Source organism: Chiloscyllium plagiosum, chromosome 21 (assembly GCF_004010195.1).
Source record: "Chiloscyllium plagiosum isolate BGI_BamShark_2017 chromosome 21, ASM401019v2, whole genome shotgun sequence".
In the NCBI taxonomy this organism is placed as follows: domain Eukaryota; kingdom Metazoa; phylum Chordata; class Chondrichthyes; order Orectolobiformes; family Hemiscylliidae; genus Chiloscyllium; species Chiloscyllium plagiosum.
This window is the reverse complement of record NC_057730.1, coordinates 37,167,212-37,193,230: the sequence shown is the minus strand read 5'-3', so window position 1 is coordinate 37,193,230 and position 26,019 is coordinate 37,167,212. Positions and strand designations below refer to the sequence as shown.

The 26,019-nt window shown below is 41.5% G+C and overlaps 1 protein-coding gene across 4 annotated transcripts in view; it reads right to left on the bottom strand.

Annotated features, from left to right (window-relative positions):
- The window catches only part of ints1 (integrator complex subunit 1), a 120,893-nt gene that overhangs the window by 61,319 nt on the left and 33,555 nt on the right, over positions 1-26,019 (bottom strand). For all 4 annotated transcript variants that reach the window (XM_043711842.1, XM_043711841.1, XM_043711839.1 and 1 more), the window contains exons 15-26: positions 24,557-24,714; positions 22,664-22,760; positions 21,203-21,294; positions 18,171-18,231; positions 13,651-13,848; positions 12,544-12,673; positions 10,194-10,373; positions 9,244-9,393; positions 8,565-8,750; positions 6,927-7,031; positions 5,866-6,033; positions 4,733-4,844 (exon numbers count right to left, since the gene is read on the bottom strand). In XM_043711842.1, the coding sequence (XP_043567777.1) occupies positions 4,733-4,844; positions 5,866-6,033; positions 6,927-7,031; positions 8,565-8,750; positions 9,244-9,393; positions 10,194-10,373; positions 12,544-12,673; positions 13,651-13,848; positions 18,171-18,231; positions 21,203-21,294; positions 22,664-22,760; positions 24,557-24,714 (1,637 nt within the window). The remainder of the gene's footprint in view (positions 1-4,732; positions 4,845-5,865; positions 6,034-6,926; positions 7,032-8,564; positions 8,751-9,243; positions 9,394-10,193; positions 10,374-12,543; positions 12,674-13,650; positions 13,849-18,170; positions 18,232-21,202; positions 21,295-22,663; positions 22,761-24,556; positions 24,715-26,019) is intronic.

Sequence of the window (26,019 nt, the reverse complement as noted above, 5' to 3'; positions counted from 1 at the left end):
GGATGGGTATATGAATAGGAAGGGTTTGGAGGGATATGGGCCGGGTGCTGGCAGGTGGGACATCTTGTCAGCATGGACGGGATGGACCGAAGGGTCTGTTTCCATGCTGTACATCTCTATGACTCTAACTAAGAGTGGCTTGACTCAGCTAACCGGGTCCTAAAAGTCATTGCTGCTAGATTGGATCTGCGATAGGTGGGATCAGAGCCAACAAGAGGGAAAAGCCTATTGAACTGGCCCTCATTTACCTGCCTGCTGCAAACACATTTGTCCATGACACTGACTGTGCAGTGGTCACGCCTACAAACACTGTGGAGATTAAATCCCATGTTTGCACTGAGGATACCATTCAGCCATTTGTGTGGCACTACCACTATGCTAAACAGGATAGATTTCAAACAAATCTAGCAACTCAAGACTGGCACTCCAGCAGCAGCATTGTGCTCCAACATAATTTGCAACCTCATTGCTCGGCAGGTCCTCCACTGCCAAAACCATCAAGGTGGGGGATAAACCATGGTTCACTGAAAAGGGCATGCCTAGATAAGTGCCAGCCTTACCTAAACATGAGATATCAATCTGGTGAAGCTACAGAACAGGATTACTGACAGGGCAAACGGCATAAACAGCAAGTGATAGAGAGCTAAGTGATTCCATAATCAACAGAGCAGATATAAATGCTGCAGTCTTTCCACATCAGTTCTGAATGATGATGGATAATCAAACAACTAAAAGGTTGGAGGGTCTAGAAATATCCCCATCTTCAATAAAGGCGTAGCCCAGCACATTAGTGCAAAAGCTAAGGCTGAAGCACTTGCTTCAATCTCCAGCCAGAAATGCTAAGTGGATGAGCCACCTCAGTTTCCACCAGTGTCCTGGGCATCATAGGTATGGTCTTCAACCAACTCAATTCACTCACATGATATCACGATGTGGCTGGAGGGTCTGCATATTACAATGGCTTTGGGCACTGACAACATTCCAGCAACAGTACTGAAGCCTTGTGCTCCAAAACCTGCAGCGCCCATGACCAATCCACTCTGGTACAGCTACAACACTGACATGTTTCCAATAACATGTAAAATTGCCCAGGTATGTCCTCTACACAAAAAGTAGGACAAATCCAACCTAGTCAACTACCACACCATTATTCTACTCTTGATCATTAGTAAATAAGCAATGTCATTAATAGTGCTATCAAGCGGCATTTGTAATAATTATCTGCTCGTTGACACCCAGTTTAGATTTTGCCAGGTCAATTCAATTCCTGACCTCATTACAGCAGTGAGGTGAGAGTGATGTTAAGGACAAATTTGATGGAGTGTGGCATTAAAGTGTCTTTACCAAAACTATGGAAAATCGGCAGCTGTGAAAGTGGAGGAGAAGAGTGAAAGAATGAGAGCAAAAGTGAGTGTGTGTGTGTGTGTGTGTATGTGTGTGTGTGAGAGAGAGAGTGAGAGAGAGAGAGAGAGAGAGAGAGAGAGATTCTCTTAGCACAAAGAAAGGTGGCTATGCTTGTGGGCATCAGTCATCTCAGTTTAAGAGCATTACTACAGGAGCTTCTCAGAGTTATGCCCTACCCAAACCAACCTTCAGCTGCTACATTAATAACCTACCCTCGGTTCAGAACTGGAGATAATTGTTGATGACTGCACAATGTTCAGCACCATTTTTCAAGTCCTCAGATATTAGCGCAGTCTTTGTCCAAATTCAGCAAGGTGAAGACAATATCCTTGGACTGACAAGTAGCAAGTAATATTTGTGCCACGTGCCAGGCAATGACCGTTTCCAACAAGACAGAATGTGCCTCATTGCCCCTTGACACTCAATGGCATGACCACTGCTGAATCCCTCACTATCAACATCCTTGGATTATCGTGAGACCGTAAGACATAATTGCAGAAATTAGGCCATTCAGCCTATCAATTCACTCCATCATTCAACCATAGCACATAAGTTTCTCAACCATATTCTCCCGCTTTCTCACCATAACCCTTGATACTCAAGAACCTATCTATTTCAGTCTTAAATATGTTTTATGACCTGGCCTCCACAGCCTTCTGTGGCAATGAATTACCATTGACCATAAACTGAATTATGTAAATATAGCAATATAATTGCAGTGATTACAAATGCAGATGGGACGCTAGGAATCCAACAGCAAAAAACTCATTTCCTTACTCTCCAATGTGTGTCCACAATCTACAAGGCACAAGGAGTGTGATGGAATATTCCCTACTTGCCTGAATGAGGACAGCTCCAGCAGCACTTAACCTTGACTCCAAACTAGGCAAACAGCCCTCTTGATTGGCATCACACCTACATACATTCATTCCCTCCCCCACTGACACCATTACAGCTCTATGTACCATCCACAAGATGCAACGTAGAAATTCACCAAAGATCCTTAGACAGCACCCATGCCAACTGCCATCTAGAAAGACAAGGGAAGCAGACACTTGGAATCAACACCAAATGCAAGCTCTCTCCAAATCACTAATTGTCATGACTTGGAAATAAACTCCTGCAGTGTCTCTGTGTTAAAATCCTGATATTCACTCCCAAATATGATTGTGGGCGCCCATGCTCACATGGACAGCAGCTTACCACCACAGTCTTGAGAATGATTACAGATAGGCAATGAATGTTGGCCCAGCTAATGACACTCAACTCCTGAATGGACTTTGGACAAAAGACTCACTCGTAAGGTCACTATTTATTATCCTTGAACTTGCTATTAAGAGTCAACCACATTGCTGAGACTGTTGTCATACGTCGACCAAACCAGGTAAGGACTTTACGCTTCCTTGCCTAAAAGGCATCTCGTAAACTTTCTCCTAAAAAAATACATATAATTCATAATGGTTTCATGGATTGGCACTAGTTTTTAATTCTAAGATTTGATGAAGAAACAGCTGATAAATATACAAGTTGATACAAAGCACAACCTGGAGGGTAAGCTGAAGGTGTTGGCATTCTATTGTACTTGCTGCCTTTGGCCTTCTAGATGAGGGCTTCCCAAATTGTAGGTTATGACCACCAGTGAAGACATGAGACAAGATTTTGGGGTCATGAGCTCCCAAACAGAAATGGCTGTCACGAAGCTTGGATTTAATTCTATAACTTTGAGGCCCCTTTAAATCCTTGCACTTTATTCTAAGAGATGGGGTTTTGGGATAGGGGGTTTGAGGGATGTGGGGGTGTGGAGGGAAGGAGGGGGTGAAGAGGGGAGAAATGTGTGCAGATGTGAGGTAACAAACAGATCTCTGAAGCCTGACTACTACAAAATAAAGGCATGCTTTTCTGCAGATTGAACAATTCCCAGAATTCCTCTCCTTGCTCACACTCAAGAACTCTGAGTACCTAGAAGTATTACCTTGCCCAACCCCTGCCATCATAAGAAGCCTGAGGCACTTAAATGGGGTCCCACTGGAAAAGGTTACATTATAGAAGGAGAAGGTCATGAGTTGAAGAACTGCTGCCAAAGACGACTTATGTAGTTGCTGTAGGTGGTACACACTGCTGTCCCAAAGGTATTGGTGATGGAGGCAGAGAATGTCTTAAGTTGATAGATGAATTATTGATTAAGCAGCCTGCTGCATTATGGAGGATAGGCATATCGCACAGATAACATCTTAGGAAATGTCAATCACTAAATTGAATTTCCTTACTTGCATTTGCAATGCTGCAAGTAAATGTATCACAAAAAAGCAAATGACCAAGCTATACAAGAAAATTATTGCATTGCAACATGTCTTTCACAGGCCAGAAGTGATCGTTCCATGCACCTCTCTAGACATGAAGATGAGAACTGTTTGGCACTGGGTGGCATTGTACTTTTTACATGCAATCTCAGGGTCAATTCACATTAGGGTCAATGTTCTTTATCTGACAATCTCCTCTAAATTCACAGAGGGCTCTCATTACAACAGTGACATTGCCCACTTTCCATACCACTCATTCTTGCATGGTCTGCGTGAGATTGCCAATTTGAACCAAATTGTGAGTAATTTTCTACTGCGGACTCACATCTCTTTTGAACTAATGGGTGCTGACTTCCTGATATCACTTCAGTTTACAGATGGTAAAGAGGGAGCAGAATCTCGTCTAACTTGCATTTCAAACAAGATGATAACCAAGTTCACCATACGGTCCCTGCAACTGGCTGGATATTAAGCAAATGTGGAAAGTAGATTGAAAGGGGATACAATTTGAGTTGTTCCTCCTCATATCATCAGCTCAATAAAAGAAAAATACCTTTTCTACTTTAAAGAGTACATACTGTGTTTGGAGAAAAGACGTATTTTCCTTTGCAAACATGCACATAAACAAGCAACCAAGGCACAGATTTAAAGAAAAAGGTGCATTTGAAGTGCAGTCACTGCTATAATGTAGGAAATGCAGCAAACATTTTGGGCATAGCAAGCTCCGATAAACAGCTCTGAGATAATGACCAGATAATCAATGTTATCCTCAGTACGGCAATGTCTGTTGGCTGTGCTTTGTGCTCAAGTCTCTGAAATGGACTTGAACCTGAGTTATTCTGAAAGATGAAGAGAGTAATCACATAACCTTCAGACTCTGAGACAAGTCCATTAAGTTGTCCACAACAGCTGTATTAACTAATTCCATCAGTGTTTGTTCTCATCTCTACTTAGGCAAACACACAAGGTTAAATGCAATTCAGAAACAGACACCTTCACCACAGCTCAACCCCATTTCAGGTTTATACCTTGAGGGGGTCCAAGCGTCAGGAGGATGACCATGGCATGAACCACCAGGATGTGCATGGTGGCAGTTTCCCCAGTGGTCCAACGCAAGAAGACCTGGTCCTGGGATTCAGACTGTAACTCAGAAACACAAAATACAGTTAACAAAGGAAATGCTTTCCCTATAGCAGCAGTGAGATTCCTAGAAAATAAATTGCATTCAAGTTTGCAAAATATTCAAGTCAATAGTAACTTCTAAAAGGAAATTCTATACAGACTTACTTTGAAAAGGTAAGATTTGTGGCTATCTGGAGAAAGACTAATTGAAACAATTCTTTCAAAGAGCCATGGCGCAGTTAGTTGAATGGGCTACTTCTGCGCTATACCATTGTACAGGAAACATTTTAGAAATAGCTGAACGGCAAGCCAGTGCCTGACTCATTGGTCTGTGTCTCCTCTCAATTAATCAAATAATAGAACAATACAAATGAAAGCATTTGGCCAATCATGCCTGTGCTGGCTCTTTGAAAGCTCTACCCAATTAATCCCATCTCCTTGCTCTTTTCCCATAAACATGCAATTTTCCCTTTTTCAAATACATATTTAATGCTTTTTTAAAAGTTATTCTTGCATCTGCTTCCACCATCCTTCCAGATCATTCTAATTCACTACGTTAAAAAAAACTCTCCTGTTCCTTTGGTTCTTTTGACAATTAACATGCATCAGTATCTTCTTGTTTTCAAACCATTCAGCTATATTTAACTTCAAAATCTTTACTGAGACTACGCTTAACCTACACTTATCACATGAGAACAATCCCACTTCTGTCTTCTTTTTTCCCTGTCTCACTTAGGTGCATGCAAAGTTCAAGTTCCGCTTGGTAATTTTGTTTTAAAAGCTGATTCCAATTCAACTCCATTAGATATTTAGGAGTTCTACAAAGAGACTTGGCAGACACGGGACAAATGGCAAATTCCTCAACGAAAGCTGCAGGACTGGAAATGCTCCCAAGTTTCTCTCAGCATCAAGGAGTAGTTCAGGAGTCAAGTCCTTAAAGCTGCATACCTGAACTTACCTTGCCGGCTCCCATGGGCAGCACCTGCCAGTTACAATTGAGCCAGTGCTCCTAGCCATTACAACAAGGCAACCAACTCACCCAGCTGTATACTTCCTCGTCTTCCTTAGTCTTCCTCATTCGCTTCACGTAACGCGAGAAGATGGCAATCAGTGCCACTAGCACAGACTCACATTCTGTTCGGTAGACGTGCTTGGCAAAGAGGTGGGTCATGATTGTGGACCTCTCGACAATTAAGCGAGCAACATCCTGAGGAGACAGAATGATGGGTTACAGGCATGGAAAATATCTGAAGTACGGGGAAGAGAGATTTATGGAAGTACACGATTTGAAAAAGGAAGATCAATTAACATTGATAGAAACCCATCAGATCCCTGAAGATGAGCTACACCCAACAGACTACTGAAGGGTCTCCAACAGAAATCCAACAGCCTGTTCTTTTTTTTTAAGAAAGGCATTTGACAGTTCTGTTCATTTATAGCATTTCAGATTTATTAAACTACGTCATTCCATTTACCCATCATCCCGTGAATCTTATTAATCTAAACTGACTCCTAATGGGACATCTTCTCAAATTTAAAAGTGTTACCCTGTTTTCAAAACCCACCATGGCCTCATTCTCCCTTTAACATCCTTCAGCTCTACATCCCTCCAACTCTGTTCATCTCCAATTGTAACTGTCTACTGTTGGCTAATGGAACACACTTCAAGATAGAGTCATTTGAGGAGAATAGCACTGAGGCACATAAACGGGGAAGCAAGATAAATATATGAGGGAGAAATGGATAAAAGGATATCTTGAGGAGTTTGATTAAGGAGGATGTTCTTGTTAAGCATAAATACGCCCATGAATCTATTGAGCCAAGTGGCTTCTTTCTGTGTTGTAAACTGATTTGTAAATCAGTTTTCTTTCCATTAAAACCAGGATATTGGTGTTGGACTATGTGTAGCTGCAGCCAATAACCCACAAACAATATTAAAGTGTCAATGACACACCTAATCAACAAATCTGAAATGTAAAGAAAAAAAATCTTCACAAGCTGAGACAGTGAGACAGCAACTTGTTCTGCCAACAATTACTCAGTTTTTTTTTGTTGCTTCTCCCTTATTTCCCTGTTCAAACCTGCTTTTATTCTTCTTACCAGAGCAAGGTCGTTATGCTGAGCCTGTTCCTCTACGGGCGCATGTTGTGACAAATAAATCACATAGGCACTGATGGTTTGGGGATCAGTCTCCACATGAATGGCCTGCAAATTGAAATCAGCAGTAAAATATAACCACTGCATATGTTTCTGCACATATACTGTAACAAAAAGGTAGAAGCCTGCTCTGCCTGTCAACAAAATCATGGCTAATTTGGGACCTACACCCAAGTTTACCCCACATCTATGCAAACGTACTTCCACTTAACAGAACTGTATCAATTTCAAATTTAAGATTAAGAATCAACCGAGCACCAAACAGCACAGAGGCATCAGCACAGGCTTTACTGTACATGGAGAGAGAAAAGACAGGAGTCTGTCGCCACCATGTGGCGAAGCCAGACAAGCTCGCTGCTGACTTAATACTAAGGTAAAGCACTGGCAAAATCTGTAGCTAGTGTAAGGATGCCCAGCTCTGAGTGCGAACTGGACCAGACAAGTATAGAACCTTGAACATACAATCTAGGCTGACATTCCAGTGCAGCACAACAGAGGTTTGAGGGCTGCTTTGTGGATAAGATGTTAAACTGCTAGTCAGTTTACCTTCTCTGGTGCATATAACAGACTTCACAGCAATGTTTGAAAAACAGCAGGGAATTCTGTTCTGTCCTGGCCAATATTTATCGCTGAAGCATCAACACTACAAAACACCTCTCATCCAGTCATTAGTACTTGACATTGGTGGGATCATTCTGGATGCAAATTGACTGTCATGGTTTTTCATTACAACAGCAACTTCAAAAAAATACTCAAGCAACCGAAGGAGAATATTGTTTGATTAAAGCGATGTTTTGTCTAAGACAAAACTGATAATCATGCATGAAACTCAGTGCTGGAGTGATCCAGATATATAGGCTTGTTCATACAAACAATATAGGCTCATTCATACCAACAACTGACTGGGCAAATCAAAGTCCTTTGATTGTCTGTACAAGGCAGAATTCATGTCATACTTAAGATGCACTTGCAAAATAAGATGACTATTGTTACGTGATCCCCAACTGGGCAGCACTTGGGAAAAATCCAGAGTATACTAATACTGCACTTCATTCACATCAAATTGAAATCAGCAGTAAAATATAACATATGCATATGTTCCTGTATATATACTATAACAAAAAGCTTGTAATGCGTAATGTTTATGCTGGCTAAAAGCAACATATATTCATATATTGAGATCTATTATTTGCAGACAAAAATAATATGTTAAAGGTTTGTAACTGTTCTTGAATTACTCAGAAACTTAGGGAGCCAAAAGCATCCTGGTGCTTTCTCCAAGAGAAGAGCTGAGCTAGAGTCAATTTGCCAAACAATCAGCAACCTCTTCTCCTGCAATATAAATCATTGTGATTATCTGAAATATAGCACACTTGTATTTGCCCTAATGCATAAATGGCAAAAAGCTGCAGTGACACATCACTCCCTTTTTTCAGTGAATTCCTTCCTTCGTTATCACATTTTCTTTCAAGCCTAATGCTCAAGTGAGGCTCCAAATCATTGACAGCATCTCCCCATTCATGATAATCATTAAAACAAAATCCAGCAATGTCCAGTTTTCAGTGAGACGGCAAAACCCACCTGCTGCAGTGCCAAAGAAGTCATTGTGCAGACACTGCTGAAGAGAGGCAGTTTGGGAAGATCCCGCAGCAGCCATTGATAGCCAGGGAGTGGTTCTCCGTCACTGGAGTCCTCTTCCATCATCTGGTCTCGCTCTTCCACATCTCGCAGGCTACTCTCAGAGTCAGTCAGCACCAGAGACAAGCCCTGAACCAATGATAAAGACAGGCTGCATACCCAAGTCAACATTTTCCCTTTAGATCCTAAACGTACAAGGAACCTTCCAAAAGTGAGACTAAAATTCAAACATTGAAGAAATGAACAGGTTATCCTCAAAGCATAAGCACAGGAGCCCCAGATACATTCTGTGACTCCTTTTGAAAAACTGATGTCACTCAGTGGCATGAGGGGAACAATATATAACATGAGTCAGATGGGTCTCAATGTGCAGCATAACCAGCAGCATGCTTGTTTCATAATTAAATAAGCCGGTGATATTCACTGTTTGGGGCTACACATGAGGAACGGTCACTTGGCAAGGGGTGAGGGGTGGCAGGTGCCCAGTTTGGCATTAAAACAGAGGAAAGCAGAATGCAACAGTAGGCGATCAATTTGTTACGCCAGCCTTCCTTCAAAACATAATCAATTCCTACCCCAAATTCACCAATGAGGTTGTGATGCATGATCTCTCCTCACTTACCTTCATGGCCAGAACACGTGAGGCCACCTGTGGTGAGCTTAAACGCCTCAAGAAATAATCCAAAACTTCACAGGTGGTCTGCTCATCAGCTTTGGGGCCCAAGAGAAGGTCCTGCAGCCGTCCCAGGAGCTGTCGCTGTTTCTGCTGCCTCTATGTTATGAGAGAATGAAAGACTAGGTTCATACAAGGATGCAGTCAGCCATTTTCCAGGTACATGAGAACAGAACCATGGCTGACACTCCGAATGCCATTACTGAGACAGTATGATACTATTAGAGCTGTCATCTTTCCAACACACGAATCCAATTTCCCGCCTGCCCTCTAAATTACAGAGAAAAGCAGTCACTTGAAAAAAGGATACAATCTGCAGCATTTGATCCCGAGGAGAATGCTTTCACAGCACTCAGGGAAAAGTTTTGCCTGCAGAATGAACATCTTGCAGAAGAACATAAAAATTGGAACTCTCTCGAACTTCCTTCAGCTTCTAATTCAGGTCACGAGTTCAATTTCCACTTCATACACTTGAGTGCAAAATCCAATGGGACAAACATTTTGCTCACCTGATTGACCATTCAGAGCATCGCTCCGATTGCTTAACTGTAAATTTCCTTGGGTGCTTGTAATGGAGGTACTATTTTTAGCAACCGGCAAAAAGCCCTGGGATCCGGTAACAAGGTTCCATAAAACATGCGCACATGATTCATATTTGTGTGACCCCAGATTCTTCAAAAACATTGTGGACAAAATTATTTGCCTCTATTCAACAACTACCCAATGCTCTGCCACAAATCACTCTCTGGAATCATAAAACATTAAAATGGCCTCAAATTGTGGAAAATAAATTGGAAAGCATCGTCCTAATATCACGAATGGTACTGCGTAAATGAAAATCTTTACTTTCTCAGAAGTGTGCGACTGTCATTGACCCACTTTTACATCTGCAGCCTCACCTGTCGTTTCTTGGCTCGCTGCTCTTTGCTCTCACTCTCATCTTCCTCTTCCGTAGAAGTCACCTCATCAGCTGCATCATGGAGCAAGAATTCACAAAGGCACTGGACCGGTAGCACATCCAAGGATCCTTCACTCGACTGCACCAGATCCGCTAACCACGGCATGGACTGGGACGAGGCCTAGAACGGACAGAAAGCAGAAATAAGAACCTTAAATTATCAACAGGATTTTAAATTTCCAACACAATTTGATGATAATTGGAATAACTAATTGACAGAACCAGGAGGTTAGCAAGCAAGTAGACACAGGTAATTGGTAAAAACTTATGGGAAGATGCTAGATTTTACCTTCAAACATAGCAACAGGAGCCATTTGGCCCCTCAAACCTGCTGTGCCATTCAACTAGATCATGACTACCTTTTTTTTTTGCACAATCTCCATATCCTTTGATGTCTTTAATATTCAGAAATCTATCAATCTCTGTCTGAACATACTCAATGATAGAGCCTCCACAGCCTTCTGGGGTAAGGAATTCCCAAGGGAATAAAAAACTCATCTCAGTCCTCATAAGTTTATCCTGGGTCTATGACCCCTAGTTCTAAATGCAGCAATAATATGAAGTACATAGTCATAAAAGGTGGTGGAAACAGATTTAACAACAACTTTCAAAAAGGCCTGGGAAGATACTTGGAAAGGAAAAACCACTAAGAAGCACAGAGAAAGGAAAAGGAATAGGATTAATGGATCACTCTTCTCAAGACTGGTGGCCCATATCCCTTTAAATCGTTCCTATTCATGTACCCATCCAGATGTTTTTTAAATGTTGTGATTGTATCAGCATCCACCACTTCCTCTGGCAGTTCATTCCACAAATACATCACCTTGTGTGTGAAAAAGTTGCCCCTTAGGGCCATTTTAAATCTTTTCCCTCTCATCTTAAACCTATGCCCTTTAGTTTTGGACTCCAATACCCTGAGGAAAAGACCTTGTCTATTTACCCTATGCTCTACAAGGTCACCCCTCAGCCTTTGTCGCTTCAGGGAAAACAGCCCCAGGACTGTTCAGCCTCTCCCTATAGCTCAAACCCTTCAACTCTGGCAATATCCTTGTAAATCATTTCTGAACCCTTTCAAGTTTCACAACATCCTTCCTATAGCAGAGTGACCAGAATTTAATGCAGTATTCCAAAAGTGGCCTAACCAACGTCCTGTACAGCATCAAATGACTGTCCAACTCTTATACTCAATGCACTGACCAATAAAGGCAAGCATACCAAACGTCTTCTTCACTATCCTATCCACCCGCGACTCTATTTTCAAGGAGCTATGAACCTGCACTAAGGTCGGTTTGTTCAGCAAGAGTTTACCATTAAGTATATAAGTCCTGCACTGATTTGCCTTTCCAAAATGCTCTGTGATTTTATAAAACACAAAACCCAATCAGGAACAAGTGAGGCACACTCAGATGTAATATGGCTGAGTGCCAAGGTTGTATAACTCCTCAGCACAATTTATTAAAATTTTATTGGATTAACCAAAACAGCTTTCTATCACCAAAACACTTGTGTTAGAGAACTGTAATATTTCTTCCAGAGATGCATTCAACACCTTCAGAATTCAAAGTTAGACTGGCTTCCAACTTTTTACATGGCTAACACAGTTCTAGATTTTCAGTAACTTACTTCCCAGAGTTCCAAGCTATACAGACATAATATGCAAACATCTCAATGAAAAGATTAGCAGAGTTAAACATGTCCTGTGTCAGGAATTCTCTGACCTGCTGCATCCTGAAGCAACAGAACACATTCACCAGCTTCAGCTCCATACATTGCACCTGCCCATACCTAATGCCACGGTGAACTAACATGCCTTTATTAGGCACTAGTTTTCTGGGATGGAAATTCAGGGGAAGCACAGATGAATTCACTCCCTGTTACATACACTACCTGATTCAATTCCATTGACAGAAATGGAGCTGAATAACAAGTACTGTATGTGCACTTCAAGAGTATCTCAATGGTTGTCAAATGCTTTGGAACATCCTGAGATTGCACAAGGTATGACAGAAATTTCAAGTCCTTTCTCTTTCTATGGCTCAGTGTATGTCAGCACTAGGCACACATTCTTAGGGTCTAAAATAAGCTACTTCTCTGATGCTTTCTTGAGTTATTGATTTCAAGAGTTATTGATTTCAAAAGTTGCAACATTTCTGACTTTCTAATAGTGGTCACAGTTCAGTTTACTGTAAAGCGTTTTGACCAGTCCTGAGATTGTGGAAGATGCTATATAAATCCAAGGTTTATCTATCAGTAAACGACACCCATTCCCAACCAATATTGTACACACCCACCTGTCTCTGAATAATGTTTAACAGGAAGTCAGGATGGCGACTCCGGCAAAGCAGATGGCCAAGATGAAGCGACTGATTCAAGCTTTTAAGTTGCTCAAGAACCTGTGGAGGTGGCCGCCGAGGAGCTCCCCTTAAAGACAGGGCGGCAAAAGATCATTAAACTGAAAAGTGACCAATTCACAGTTATAAAGGCTCACTAATCGCCTCTTAGGTTCACCAGCCCCCTAGAGGGTTTTCTGAAGTATCATTCCTGAGGGTATAGGAATGGATCATATTTGGTGGTGCTGAGGCTTTCACAGAAGCAAGCAATTCAGCCCGACAGATCCTTGCTAGAATAATAAAACAATCAAATCAAACAAAGAAACAGCCGATGCTCAAAATCTGAAACTGCTGAAGAAACTCAGCAGGTTTGGCAACATCTGTGGACAGAAAACAGAGTTAATATTTTGAATTCAGTGACCTTTTGTCAGATCCATGCTAGTTCTTCAGACAAGCCTCCTCCGAATGACTTCATCTCCTCTATCTATATATAACATTTTCTGTTTGTAAATGTTAGATTCCCTAAGTATCCCCAATATTTAGTCTTTTGACTTTAAGAAATGCCCCCCCAACCCTGCCCCTAGGAAAACAGCCCCAGAAAACTCAATATTTCCTGCCAGCTTTACCATTTTAGTTTTATCACCCTTGAACATCCTTTTTGCTTTCCCATGATGCAAAACTGCTTGACACTAATGACCCAGACTGAGTGGTTCCCACCTGAGTGAAATTGGGGTTGCATTTAGTTTCAACAAATGCATTGTAACAATTGTCCTCAATAGACTGCATTTGGGAGGGAAGGGGAAACAGATGACCAGAGTTCTCTATTTGAATTTATATTGTGTCTTCTGCTGGGGAATGTATGGTTTAGCTGTTAGAATTGGGCCTGGCTAGAATTTTACTTGACCCTGAAAACTTAAATCACTTGCTGGAACTCAGGGACTGAGATATTCTGATACCTGCATCCTGACATGGATCTACATTATTAGAAGAAAATTGCAGGGCAAATCAGTGCATGCTCACTCTCATTAACAGGATGGTTAATGTTGGTACTCACTACCAGACACTCACTGTGGATCAAGGCTGGTCAGTTGTGACAATAGCAGGCTGTTGCTCTCAGTGATGGTCTGTTTTGTCGATGCAGCAGCCAAATGACTCTCAAAGGCCAGGATTTCCTGTTTCTCTCTCTGAGACATCTGCAGCTCCCGACTGATCATGTCATTCCGGGTCTCTTCGTCAGTCACAGTACATTGTGGGTATGAGAAGTTGCTGGAAATAGGTCAAGAATATTTAAGCATCACAACTATACCATTTCCACCCCCCCATCCTCATCCTACTGTGATATTGTGGCAACTTTCAGAGTTCAGTCAGTGAGTGCAGAGGTCTGGTAGGTTGTTGGAGAGAGTAGTAGGTCATCTTGAGTACAAGGATGGAATACAGCTCCAGTAGCTCACGGTGTTGAAACTGCTCAAGTTATATAGACCTTGTAATAAGAAACTGGAAGAAGAGTGGACCATTCGACCCATCATTCTATAACATCATGACTGATCTGCTTCAAGTCCTCATAACGCTCAGCTCTTTGATATTTCAAAAGATCTACCTACCTCCACAATACATAATTTTAATGATCTAGCCTCGACAGCTATTCAGGTAGAGGATTCCTGACATTAATTACCCTCAGATAATTTGTTTTAAATAATTGTTCCATTATTCTCAAAGTACGTCCTCAGTTTGAGATTCCCACCAAGTAGAAAAATTATCTTATCACCTCCCCTTGGAGAAAGTGAGGACTGCAGACGCTGGAGATCAGTTGAATGATGTGGTGCTGGAAAAGCACAGCCAGTCAGGCAGCATCCGAGGAGCAAGAGAATCGCCGTTTTGAACATAAGTTCGGTGGGTGGGGGGGGGGGGGGGGGGGGTGTGGTTGGTGGCAATAAGTTCGAAAGGAAGGTGGTGAAAACTGGTCAAATCTATATTGATCCTGTGTGGTTGGAGGGTCCCAAGGCAGAAGATGAAGTGTTCTTCCAAGGGTCAGGTGGCTGGAGTTTGGCGGTAGAGGCGGCCCAGGAGTTGCATGCCCTTGGCGGAATGGGAGGGGGAGTTCGGCCAAAGGGCAGTGGAGTTGTTTAGTGCGTTTGCCCCAGAGATGTTCTCTGAAACGTTTCGCAAGATGGCGCCCTGTCTCCCCAGTGTAGAGGAGATCATACCAAGAGCAACGGACACAGTAGATGACATGTGCAGAAGTACAGGTAAATCTCTATTAGATGTGTAAGGATCCATGGCAAGGGTAGTTGCCACAAGTGGAGGGTGGGTTGGTGGGGGCCGTGGACCTAACAACAGAGTTGCGAATAGAATGGTCTCTGTGGAACGCAGATGTGGTGGAGAGGGAAATATATCCTTGGTGATGGAGTCTGTTTGTAGGGGGCGGAAATGGCAGATGATGCATCGTATCCAGAGATTGGTGGGTGGAAGGTGAGGACCAGGGGGCTTCTGTCCCTGTTTGAGGGGTGGAGTTCAAGGGTGGAGGTGCAGGAAGTGGAGGAGATGCACTAGAGGACATTGTTGACCATGTGTGAGGGGAATTTGTGGTCCTTGAAGGAGGAGGCCATCTGGGATGTTCTGGAGTGGAATTGGTCCTCCTGGGAGCAGATGCGGCAGAGGCAGAGGGATTATGAGTAAGGGATAGCATTTTACAGGAGGCAGGGTGTAAGGCGGTGTAGTCCAGTTAGCTGTGGGAGTTAGTGGGTTTGAAGTAGATGCCTGTGTTGAGTCTGTCGCCGGAAATGCAGATGGAGAGGTCCAGGAAGGGGAGGGAGGTGTCCAAGATGGTTCAAGTGAACTTGAGGTCAGGGTGAAAGGTGTTGAAGTTGATGAACTGTTCAATCTCCTCACAGGACTATGAGGTAGTGCCGATACTGCCATCGATGTGGCGGAGGAAAAAAATTGGGGATGGTGCCAGTGTAGCTGCGGAAGATGGACTGTTCCACATACCCAACAAAGAATCAGGCATAGCTGAGGCCCATGGCTACCCCTTTTGTCTGGAGGAAGGAGGAGGATTTGAGGGAGAAATTGTTGAGGGTGAGGACCAGTTCAGCCAATAGGCTGAGTGTGTCAGTGGAAGGGTACTGGTTGGGTCAGCGGGTGAGGAAGAATCGGAGGGCTTGGAGGCCTTCATCATGGCAGACGACCGATGCCTCATCTTCCATTTTGGGACCCTCGACAGACAGGATCAATATAGATTTCACCAATTTCTTCATTTTCCCTCTCCCCACCTTACCTCAGATCCAACCTTACAACTCGGCACCATCCTCTTAAACTGTCCTACTTGTCCATCTTCCTCCCCCCACCCCTGCCCCCGCTTTCTGATCTACCACAATCACCCCCCCATCTCCATCTACCGACTGCATTCCTAACTACCTTCCCCTAGCTACCATCCCCCTACCATTTATGTCTCAGCCCCCTTGGACCATCCCCTCCTTCTTGATGTTCGAAACGTCGACTCTCCTGCTCCTCAGATGTTGTCTGACCGGTTGTGCTTTTCTAGCACCACACTTTTCAACTCATCACCTACCCTGTCAAGTAGCCTCAGAATCTTGCATGCTTCAATAAGATCACTACTCATTTTTCAAAGCTCTACATGAATAGAGCCCTCACTCCGAGAAATCAACCTGAGTGAAATTTTTTTATACTGGTCCTTAATTATTTAAATACAGGACCAAAGCTGCACAGACTACTCCAGGTGCAATTTCACCAACATCCTGTACAGTTGTAACAAGACTTGCCTATTTTTAAATTGTAGCAATAAAGGCCAGCATCCTATTTGGCTCTTTTAATTACTCGTTGCAACCATATGCAACATTTTATGTATCATGGACAAGATCTATCTGTGCTGTATTTTTCTGGAGCTCTCTCTGTTTAAATAACAGACTGCTTTTTGATTCTTCCCAACAAAGTGGAAACAGAGTATCAAATAAGTATAGAAGCTTGCTATTTGGCCTGTGCTGGTACTCACACAGCACACAAACCTCCTTCCACCTTCAGAGAAGTGGAGAATTGAGAGCAATACCCAGCAGTTAGTCAGCATCTTTTATGGGGCAGCACGGTGGCTCAGTGGTTAGCACTGCTGCCTCACAGCACCAGGGTCCCAGGTTCAATTCCACCCTCGGGTGACTTGTGTGGAGTTTGCACATTCTCCCCGTGTCAGCCTGGGTTTCCTCCGGGTGCTCTGGTTTCCTCCCACAGTCCAAAGATGTGCAGTTCAGATGAACTGGCCATGCTAAATTGCCCATAGGTTCGGTGCATTAGTCAGAGGAAAATGGGTCTGGTTGGGTTACTCTTCGGAGGGTCGGTGTGGACTTGTTGGGCCAAAGGGCCTGTTTCCACACTGTAGGGAATCTAATCTAATAGTCTTTAAAGAGAAAAGGCAGGTTGACTTGCTTCAAACGTACATGCTTCCTCAAAACAGCAGTGATTTTAGTAGAGAATAAGCAACTGAGACCATTGTAACCACTCTTTTTTTCTGCTGATTGACCTGCTACATATTCCCATCATGTTTATCTTAAATTTTCCAGCTTCTCCATTCTAGTTCCTTCTTTCAGCTTCCCATTTCCTATGGACACTTTTCCATCACATGCTTTTATCACAGTTGTGTGTTTCTTAATTTCTGTAGCATTGAGGACAGTGGAAGGTTGCAGAAAGTGGACACCACCAGCAGTAGGTAATTAAACCAGGCTAATCAAATCCTGTGTCTTATAAAAAATCATCTATTTGCATTCTGATGGACGCAGAATGAACAAAAAAGGGAGAACAAGCCAACATTGGGAGCAAACATATTGAAACATTGCTATTATACAAATGTTTGTACTTCCCATTTAGGGAATAAGAAGTTTCAATGCTTCTGCCAATATTAATGAGCCTGTGATTATATCATATTAATGGTCTGAGACCAATAACTGCAGTTTATATAGTCTGGACATCAGGACATAAGTTGATGCCAATGTACATATGCACAACAAATGTGCTTCCCAGATGGCTAGTTTTGAAATGCACTGACAAAATTGTCACATTTCAAAAGAAGCTTTTCAGCAGCAAAGAGGTCACTCCAGACATACAACATGAAACACTTTCAAAATCTGGCTTGTCAATGTACAGAAGCTATCTACATATAGTGAGAGGCTTATGGGGTGAGAAACTGCCTCTAAAGGAGTCTTGCACCATTGTCTTTTCAAGTCATATTTACAGAAGTAACAGTCACTTTGTAGTTCACCTTCTAATGGCAAGAAAGAACAGTTATAACTACGTGTTTAATAATATGAGGGAAAATTTCAGCCATGCTCTGCATGTACCAAAATCATTAACAGATTTATATAAAGGTGGTTTACAATTTACCTTCAAACAGTGAACAGAGAAAATCTTCTCCTCATGATTAGATATAAGAGCATATAATGACATATTTTTCTCTTCCATTACCCTAAAGCAGCAACTTGCCTTGGACTACTTCTCAGAACTGGTTGGCCAAAAACACACAGCAAAACATAAACATGGATCAACTTCTTCCCTATGAGGTTTGATTCCGGGTTATAATCACTCACTTTGTCATTACCATTTCCATCAGCATTTTCAGAGTCGGGTAGCCTTCCCATGCAGCCAAACCTGCAGATAAAGAAATTGTAGGATTATTGGAAACTAACAGTTCTCAGTTGATTTTGTTTAGCTATAATCACACAATTAAAGTATATTCATTGATTAATCGACGACTATTGGATTTCTGTTTAACAATAGCAATGCAGATTTTGGTACTTTAACATCACATGGCTCTATTTAGTCTTCCTTGACAAAGGAATGTACCATGGGATTGCAAGCAGAATATAGACAATACACTAATGTTTTAAAGTTACAGCTGCAGGCGGAGGGAAGCTCCTGTTTATATTAGAGCCATAGAGTCATAGAGATGTACAGCACGGAAACAGACCCTTCGGTCCAACCTGTCCATGACGACAGATATCCCAACCCAATCTAGTCCCACCTGCCAGCACCCGGCCCATCTCCCTCCAAACCCTTCCTATTCATATACCCATCCAGATACCTTTTAAATGTTGTAATTGTACCAGCCTCCACCGCATCCTCTGGCAGCTCATTTCATACACGTACCACCCTCTGAGTGAAAAAGTTGCCCCTTAGATCTCTTTTATATTTTTTTCACTTCTCACCCGAAACATGTGCCCTCCAATTCTGGACTTATTTAATGACTGGGAGAATGTGCAATCTTCAAGATAAAAGACGACAGAATTGTTACACTCCCACATCATTAGTCCTCATCACGAAATCATAGTCACATCTGTGCGTCTCAGATAGGACCTTGTGTTGCAATGGTAGTGCCCCTACCTCTGAGCCAGGAGACCCCAGTACAAATCCCACCAGCTTCAGAGGTGTTTAAAATATTCCTGGACTGATGGTTTAGAAAACATCCCACAGCAATGCCTCTATAGTGATGATGTTTTCATTTGCTTCAGAGAAATGAGACAATTTCAGAAGACTAAATCTAATCCTTTGACTAGATGTAATCTTAGTAATATTAACTTTGCTAACTTTGTAATTATATGATCCTTTAGATTTTCGTCATTCAGAAATACGTATTGAATAATATTTCACTACTTATTTTTACTTAATTCTATATATCAATTTGCTTAGACTAGAACTTTGTATTCTACATACAGCATGGAAACAGACCCTTCGGTCCAACAAATTCATACCGAACACTATCCCAAACTGAACTAGTTCCACTTGCCTGCTCCTGGCACATATCTTTCCAAACCTTTCAAATTCATGTATTAAGTTTTAAAGTTATAAGCAACTTTTTATACTGCATCTAATAGGCAGCACAAACTCTTTCCAAGTATTTAAACACAGCAGAAACAAAACAAGCTAACAGATGGCTGACTGAATGGTCAGTCGTAAGTATTCATTTAATTAGAATTTCATTAAATTATCAATTAAGAATAGAGTCCCAAGCTCAAAAATATCAATCACTGGGTCCTGATCACATATACCTCTGTTTTCCCAAAGAAAGGTGTAAAGAATATTTCAAACTCTTACCTTAGCAAAAAGCAATAAAGCGACAATAATAAGGCAACGAGGATACAAATACTTAGTCATTTTAAACACATTATAAGAGTATGTCAAGAACCTGCATTTACATGCACATTTAACATTATGAAACAGCCCAAAATGCTTCAAAGGAGCATTTTCAAACGGAATCTGATACCTGTTGCACATAAAAACCTTAGGCCAGGTGACCAAAGGAGATAGGTTTTAGTGAGTGCTTTGAGGTAGGCGCGATCGCTCAGTGGTTAGCACTGTTGCCACACAGTGCCAGGGACTTGGGTTCAATTTCACCTTCGGTGACTGTGTGTGGAGTTTTACACATTCTCCCTGTATCTGAGTGGGTTTCTGCTGTGTGCTGCGGTTTCCTCTCACAGTCCAAAGATGTGCAGCTTAGGTGGACTGGCCATGCTAAATTGCCCATCGAGTTCAGGGAGGCCCACAGGAAATGCAGGGTTACACGGATGGGGTGGATCTGAATGGGATGCTCTTCAGAGGGTCTCAATGGGCCGAGTGACTTGCTTCCACACTGCAAGGATTCTATTCTATATAAGGAAGAGCAAGAGGCAGATGGATTTGGGGATGGCATTCCACAGCTGCGGGTTTAGACAACTGAAGATACATCCACCGAGTTTTGCTTAAGACCTTTTTTGCCTATCTGCAAACAACTTACTCCCAGCTCTCCATATGCACTGTTGAACAAGCTAAAGCACAATTGTCTGAGGTGGTTGAGTCAGTTTCCTTTGCAGGATGGGTGAGTCAGGTGAAGCTTCATCTCAGTGACAAAGGTACAGAAGTCTGTGTTGTCAAAACAGATCTGCAGGACTGTTAGGATTATAAATAGAAATGAAGAGTTTTGTTCTTCTTCAATGCACCTCTTGAAAGGAGTACTTCAAAACCTTGCTAAATCTTTTTCTATATAGATATCAATAAGTAACACATCTATCCTCCATTCATTAGCTTTGCTTTATCTGCATTAATACTGAAACTATGCAATGACTCCAGCCAGTCTGCAATTACTTTGTATTTCTCTTCTGTGTTATATTGGGTACCAACTGTTTCATCTGCATTCAGTTCCTCAGTGTAATCATGAAGTTATATTTGGTTGCACAGGCAAGACAGTAAACAATGGCAAGGTATTTGGCCGTCAAGTGTATCACAATTGAGTCAGATTCTGACCTTATTTAAAATGCACTGTTCGTTAAAGGAGATGTCATCAGCATCCAGGAGTGATGTCACAGCTGATACTGTTCTGAATGATTGTGTTACCTCCTAAGTTTTCCCAATGGCTAGAATTTAAGCCCAAAATCTTTGGGACTATGCTATTAATATGATACCACAAGATGGAATAACTCACATCAAACACCTTCTCATAAAAACCACCAATTTGCAAAGCTGAATGCAAAGAAGCCTGAACATCAATAGTTTTTGTACTTGCGACTACATCAGACAAGTAGGCAATAGGGCTTAATAAAAGAGGAAGCAGTAGCATGTTCCAGGAAGCAACAACTGTGAAACTCACCAATATTTTGTGGATTAAAAGCATTTACAACCAACAGCAGAAGCCAAGCCTTCCAGTACAGGGATGAAATAGCCAGAGCGGGTGGCTGATACCTGGAACATAAAAAAGCCCATTCACATCAAACACATGAGAAGTTATTAACAGTAACTAAAATGGGTGCAGTAACATGGCAAGACTCATGTGTTTTTCCCTGCCATGTTAGAAGGAATGTAATTTACACAGATAAGTTATAATTCTTGGACAGGGTGTTCAAACGCTTAGGTGACCCGCAGAAATATCTAAGCGAACATTAACTAAATCTGTCATTACTGTCTTGATGCACAGCATTCTACATATTACGCATTATAGCGCATATATATATATATATATACACATAACAGGGTATGCTTACAGGACTGTTCACTGCCACTCCAGTCTTTACAGGTTTGTCCTAACAGGTTTGTCCTGTCCACCACTCTTACAGATCTGCCCATATCCCCACATGCTCTTGCAGTTCTCACTGAGGGGTCACAACAATATTTTAGGTTTGAAATGGGCTCCCAGTGGGAAAACAATTGGGTACTCCCGATATAATACAGATGCATATATCATGCACACATAAAGATATATATCATGTATGTATATGTCACATTTGTTGCAGAGTATATATTGTACATTGTATACATGCAATGTTTTCTATACATATTTATTAAGTGTCACACATTATGCATCATACACTTATATGAACATACAAAATAGGATTAAAGTAGAGCATTCAGGACCTCAAGGCTGTTCTGCCAATCAATTTGATTGTGTTTGTGTTTTCAATTTGACATTCCAATCTACCCCGATAACCTCTGATCCCACTGCCTAACAAAAATCTATTCTGAATCCGCCTACACTGCTTCTGAGGCAGAGTTCCAAAGTCAAAAATACTCCAAGAGAAAACAATTTCTCCTCATCTCAATCCTAAAAAGGGTAACCCTCCCGACTGTAAAATGGCGCTCCCTAGTTGTGGATGGATTCAGAATAGAAAATGCCATTACCACGTCCACCTTGTCAACTGCATACACTTTACTCATGTCACCTCTCAACTCTTCTAAACTCCAGGGATAACAAACCCAACCTGTCCAACCTAACCTCACAAAATAACTGGTCATTCCAGGCATCAATCTAGTACCTAAAAAACATTGGAGAAATACAGCAGGTCTGGCAGCATCTGTAGATTTAACATTTTGAATCCAATGACCCCCTTTGTCCAAATTTGATCAGGTTGAATTGTCTCCTTCTTTGTGGTAAGATTCCACATATGCCAATGTGACACTGAGACTGTCAGATGCAATTTTAAGTACATCAATCTATTTTCTTGCTGCAAATATATCATAATTGTGGTTAATTTCCTCATAGAGGTTTTAACAGCTAGACTTTGAAAATCAACAAACAAGCTTTGTTCAGGATGGGATGGCTGAACAGTAGACAAACCCTGGTGGCAGCTGAATGTTTTCAGGATGGTGGTAAGTGCACAAGTTCAGAACTGCGTCGATTAATTGAATTCTCTCCACATGGAGAACTTCCAGATCTGAAAGAGAAACAACAAAATAACTGGAGAATTCTCATGTCTTGTTTGGAATTAACACAAAAACAAATATGGATAGTTTTGGGGTAACCTTGTCAGAAGGAACCATTCACTGGAACCCTGAAAATATTTCATGAGTAAGCTTCACAACTTTGAATGTTGAATGATTTGCTGTGCATATCCAGCAATTTTTGCTATTTAAGCATTCTCATTTTAAAAACATCCTTACACAAGCACATAGGTCGTTACATTTGTCAAGGATGCTGGTTGTAATGAGGTACATTTATAATTTGAGACAGCAATATCGGCTCAGAAGCTTATGAAATTACTCAATGGGTTACTGTTGTGCACGGTTTGATGTTAGCATCCCTGGCAGACAAATTGTTCACATATTAGCTCACTGCTGCGCACACACACACAAGTTCAAACACAATGTAAAGGACTCTTGTGGTGCGGTGGTAGTGTCTCTACCTCCAGGCCAGAAGGTCTGTGTTCAAGTGCCACCTGCCCTAGAGATACATTGTAATATGCCTGAACAGGACTTTTTAAAAGAAAAAATCAAACTGTGCGTGTTACTTCACATTCATACTGAATTAGACCAATTGAATGCAGAGCAAGAATAAGGTAGTTAAAGAAGCACGCACACATTAGGTAGTGAAAGGCTTTTATAATCGGAGAAAGAAGTATTTGCACAAAAGGTAGTTTTTACAGACTTGGCTACCACTGTGCCTTACACCTGCATCTATGCAATCACTTGCCAGGGTGTAACATTAGGTCAAATCACATAATACATCATAAATATCTAATTATTGAAAACAAAACTTTACTAATACATATATATTTATTTACAATCTTTATTTTCAGGAGAGTTTAAAATAAGGATCGTATTTCCCTCAGTCCAACTGGTTGAGTTATGAGCAGGTCAAGGTGTTTAAAATGACAAATGATAGAGTAGATACAGAGAATCTGTTTCCTCCGATGATTGAAGATTCCAATGACCAAGCACAAGCAAAATGGATGAGCAAATATTTTGACTGCTTCAGGTTAATTTAGGAATACAAATAGGAAATAGCATAAATGCAGTTAAGGTGAAGTTAGCCAGCCACACTAGGAAGAAATAGAAGGTTACAGGTTTCAATGCAAATGGGTACAAGGAGACTCATGTGAAATGCAACCATCAGCCCAGATCAGCTGAGTCGAATGGCCTGTGCTGTAAATTGTCATATTTACCACAAATACACTGGTTGCAGTTTTCATGTTCTATACAAAACAGCCACTCTGCTCCTGCACATTATTTTTTTTTAAAACGCTGCAACTTGTGTAGTCTTCACACTGTTGCAGCTTCAGATCACACCTTGACATTTGAAAGGAAAGGGATTCCAGAGGTATGAGTTTCTCCAGTAGGACTCATATTTGTTCCCCTTTCCTAGTTGGCCTCAAGAAGACAATAGTTGCCTGTCTCCCTCCTGAATCACTGTAATCCTCCATTAGGTAGGTAGCTTCAAGATTTTGGTCCACTGACTATGAGGGACAGTGATATATGTAGAAGTCGGGACATGTGCAACTTGGAGGGGAGCTTGAAGATAGCAATGTTCCTATATAACTATTATTTTGTCCTTAAATGTGAGGGAGGTTGGCGGTGTGGGGGTGTCTCAGATTTTGGAGATGCTGTTGAACAGTGAAATCCGCAAACTAACTGTGGTGTGTTTAGAAAGAAAGTTCACCAGTATCTTCTCTACATTCACAGCAGAGATAAGCAATATAAAAGCTAGCCGGTCTCAATCACACTGTGATCTTACCATCAGCCTGCACCGACGCAGCACGTTTCACCAGATGGTCAGCTAGTTCCATGGCATCAGCGGGTCCCAGTGATAGGTCTCGTGACAACCCGATGACCAGGATTCGCATCAGGGTGTCCTCCAGGAGTGGCACCTCTGAGCATAATCGTAGAAAGAAACTGAGAAGAGGTGAAAAATATTACAGAGGATTACATAGGACACATGGCATATTAAAAAAAAAACATTTGACCCATCCAACTCCACTCAAGCCTCCTTCCATCTTTCCTCATTAAAATTTTTCATCATAACCCATTATTCATTTCTTATTCATATGTTTGTTCAACTTCCCCTTAAATGCATCTATAATGTTTATTTTAACTGCTTCCCACATTTTGGGTAGAGAAGTTTCTTCTGAATTCTCTCTGGGATTTGTTGTGACTATCTTACGTTGATGGCCTAATTATGTTCTCTCTCTTAAGAGGATCATTCTTTATCCATTCTATCCGTATATCAAATCCATACATACTCCCCAGTAATTCAATTCTATTCTTCGAGAAACAAAACCTAATGCTGCGATGGTTTTTTAAAGTGTTTATTGTATTTGTACCTGGATTTCCTCAGGAAATAGAGAACAGAAGGTGGTTATTCAGCGTGCTGTGCTATCCAATGAGACCCAGTACCTCTGCTATTCCTCATTATCATGCAAATCTTTCTTTTTCAATTATTTATGCAATTCCCTTTGAAAGTTATTATTGAAGCATCTTCCACTATCCTTTCAGGCAGTGCACTCCAGCTCATAACTCACCACATAAAACAATTTCTCCTCATTTCCCATTGAAACTTTTGCCAATTATCTTAAATCTGTGTTCTCTGATTACAGTTTGTTCCAAAATTTCTCCCTAATTAATTTGCCAACCCTCTCAGAATATGACATCACTACTAAACCTCTCCTTGATTTTCCCCACTCTGAAGAGAACAAACCCAGCTTCCCCAATGAACAAAGTCCAAACTCTCTGGCATAAAACAGGGATTAAAGCCAATTTACCTCAATAAACAAAAAGCATGATTCAATTTGTTGTTGTCTATTTGCAGTTTAAATGATAGGTTGTATGGAAATAAGCAGGATGTAGCGTGTCAGTTTCAATATGCTGACAAAAACTATTTGTTTAAGAATCTATTAATGTTGGGAGAGAAGAAAATGGATTCTGATTAAAACATTACGGATTGTTTTAGAATACTGTAGAGGTGCAATTTGTAAATGTGAACAGAGTCTTCAGGGCAGCTTATTGGATATGGGTTGGTGTGAAGTCTCCTCAGTAAAACTGAAGCTAGTAATAAATAAAGATTTATTTTCTCAGCCTTGCAGTTTCAGACCATCAACCAGGCCAGTGAAAAGCCTTAAGATGCTTCACATAATTGTACTAACATTGACCATCAGAGTGTGAATGACATTTCTGTTCGATTAGTGTCCCATTCATTTGTTA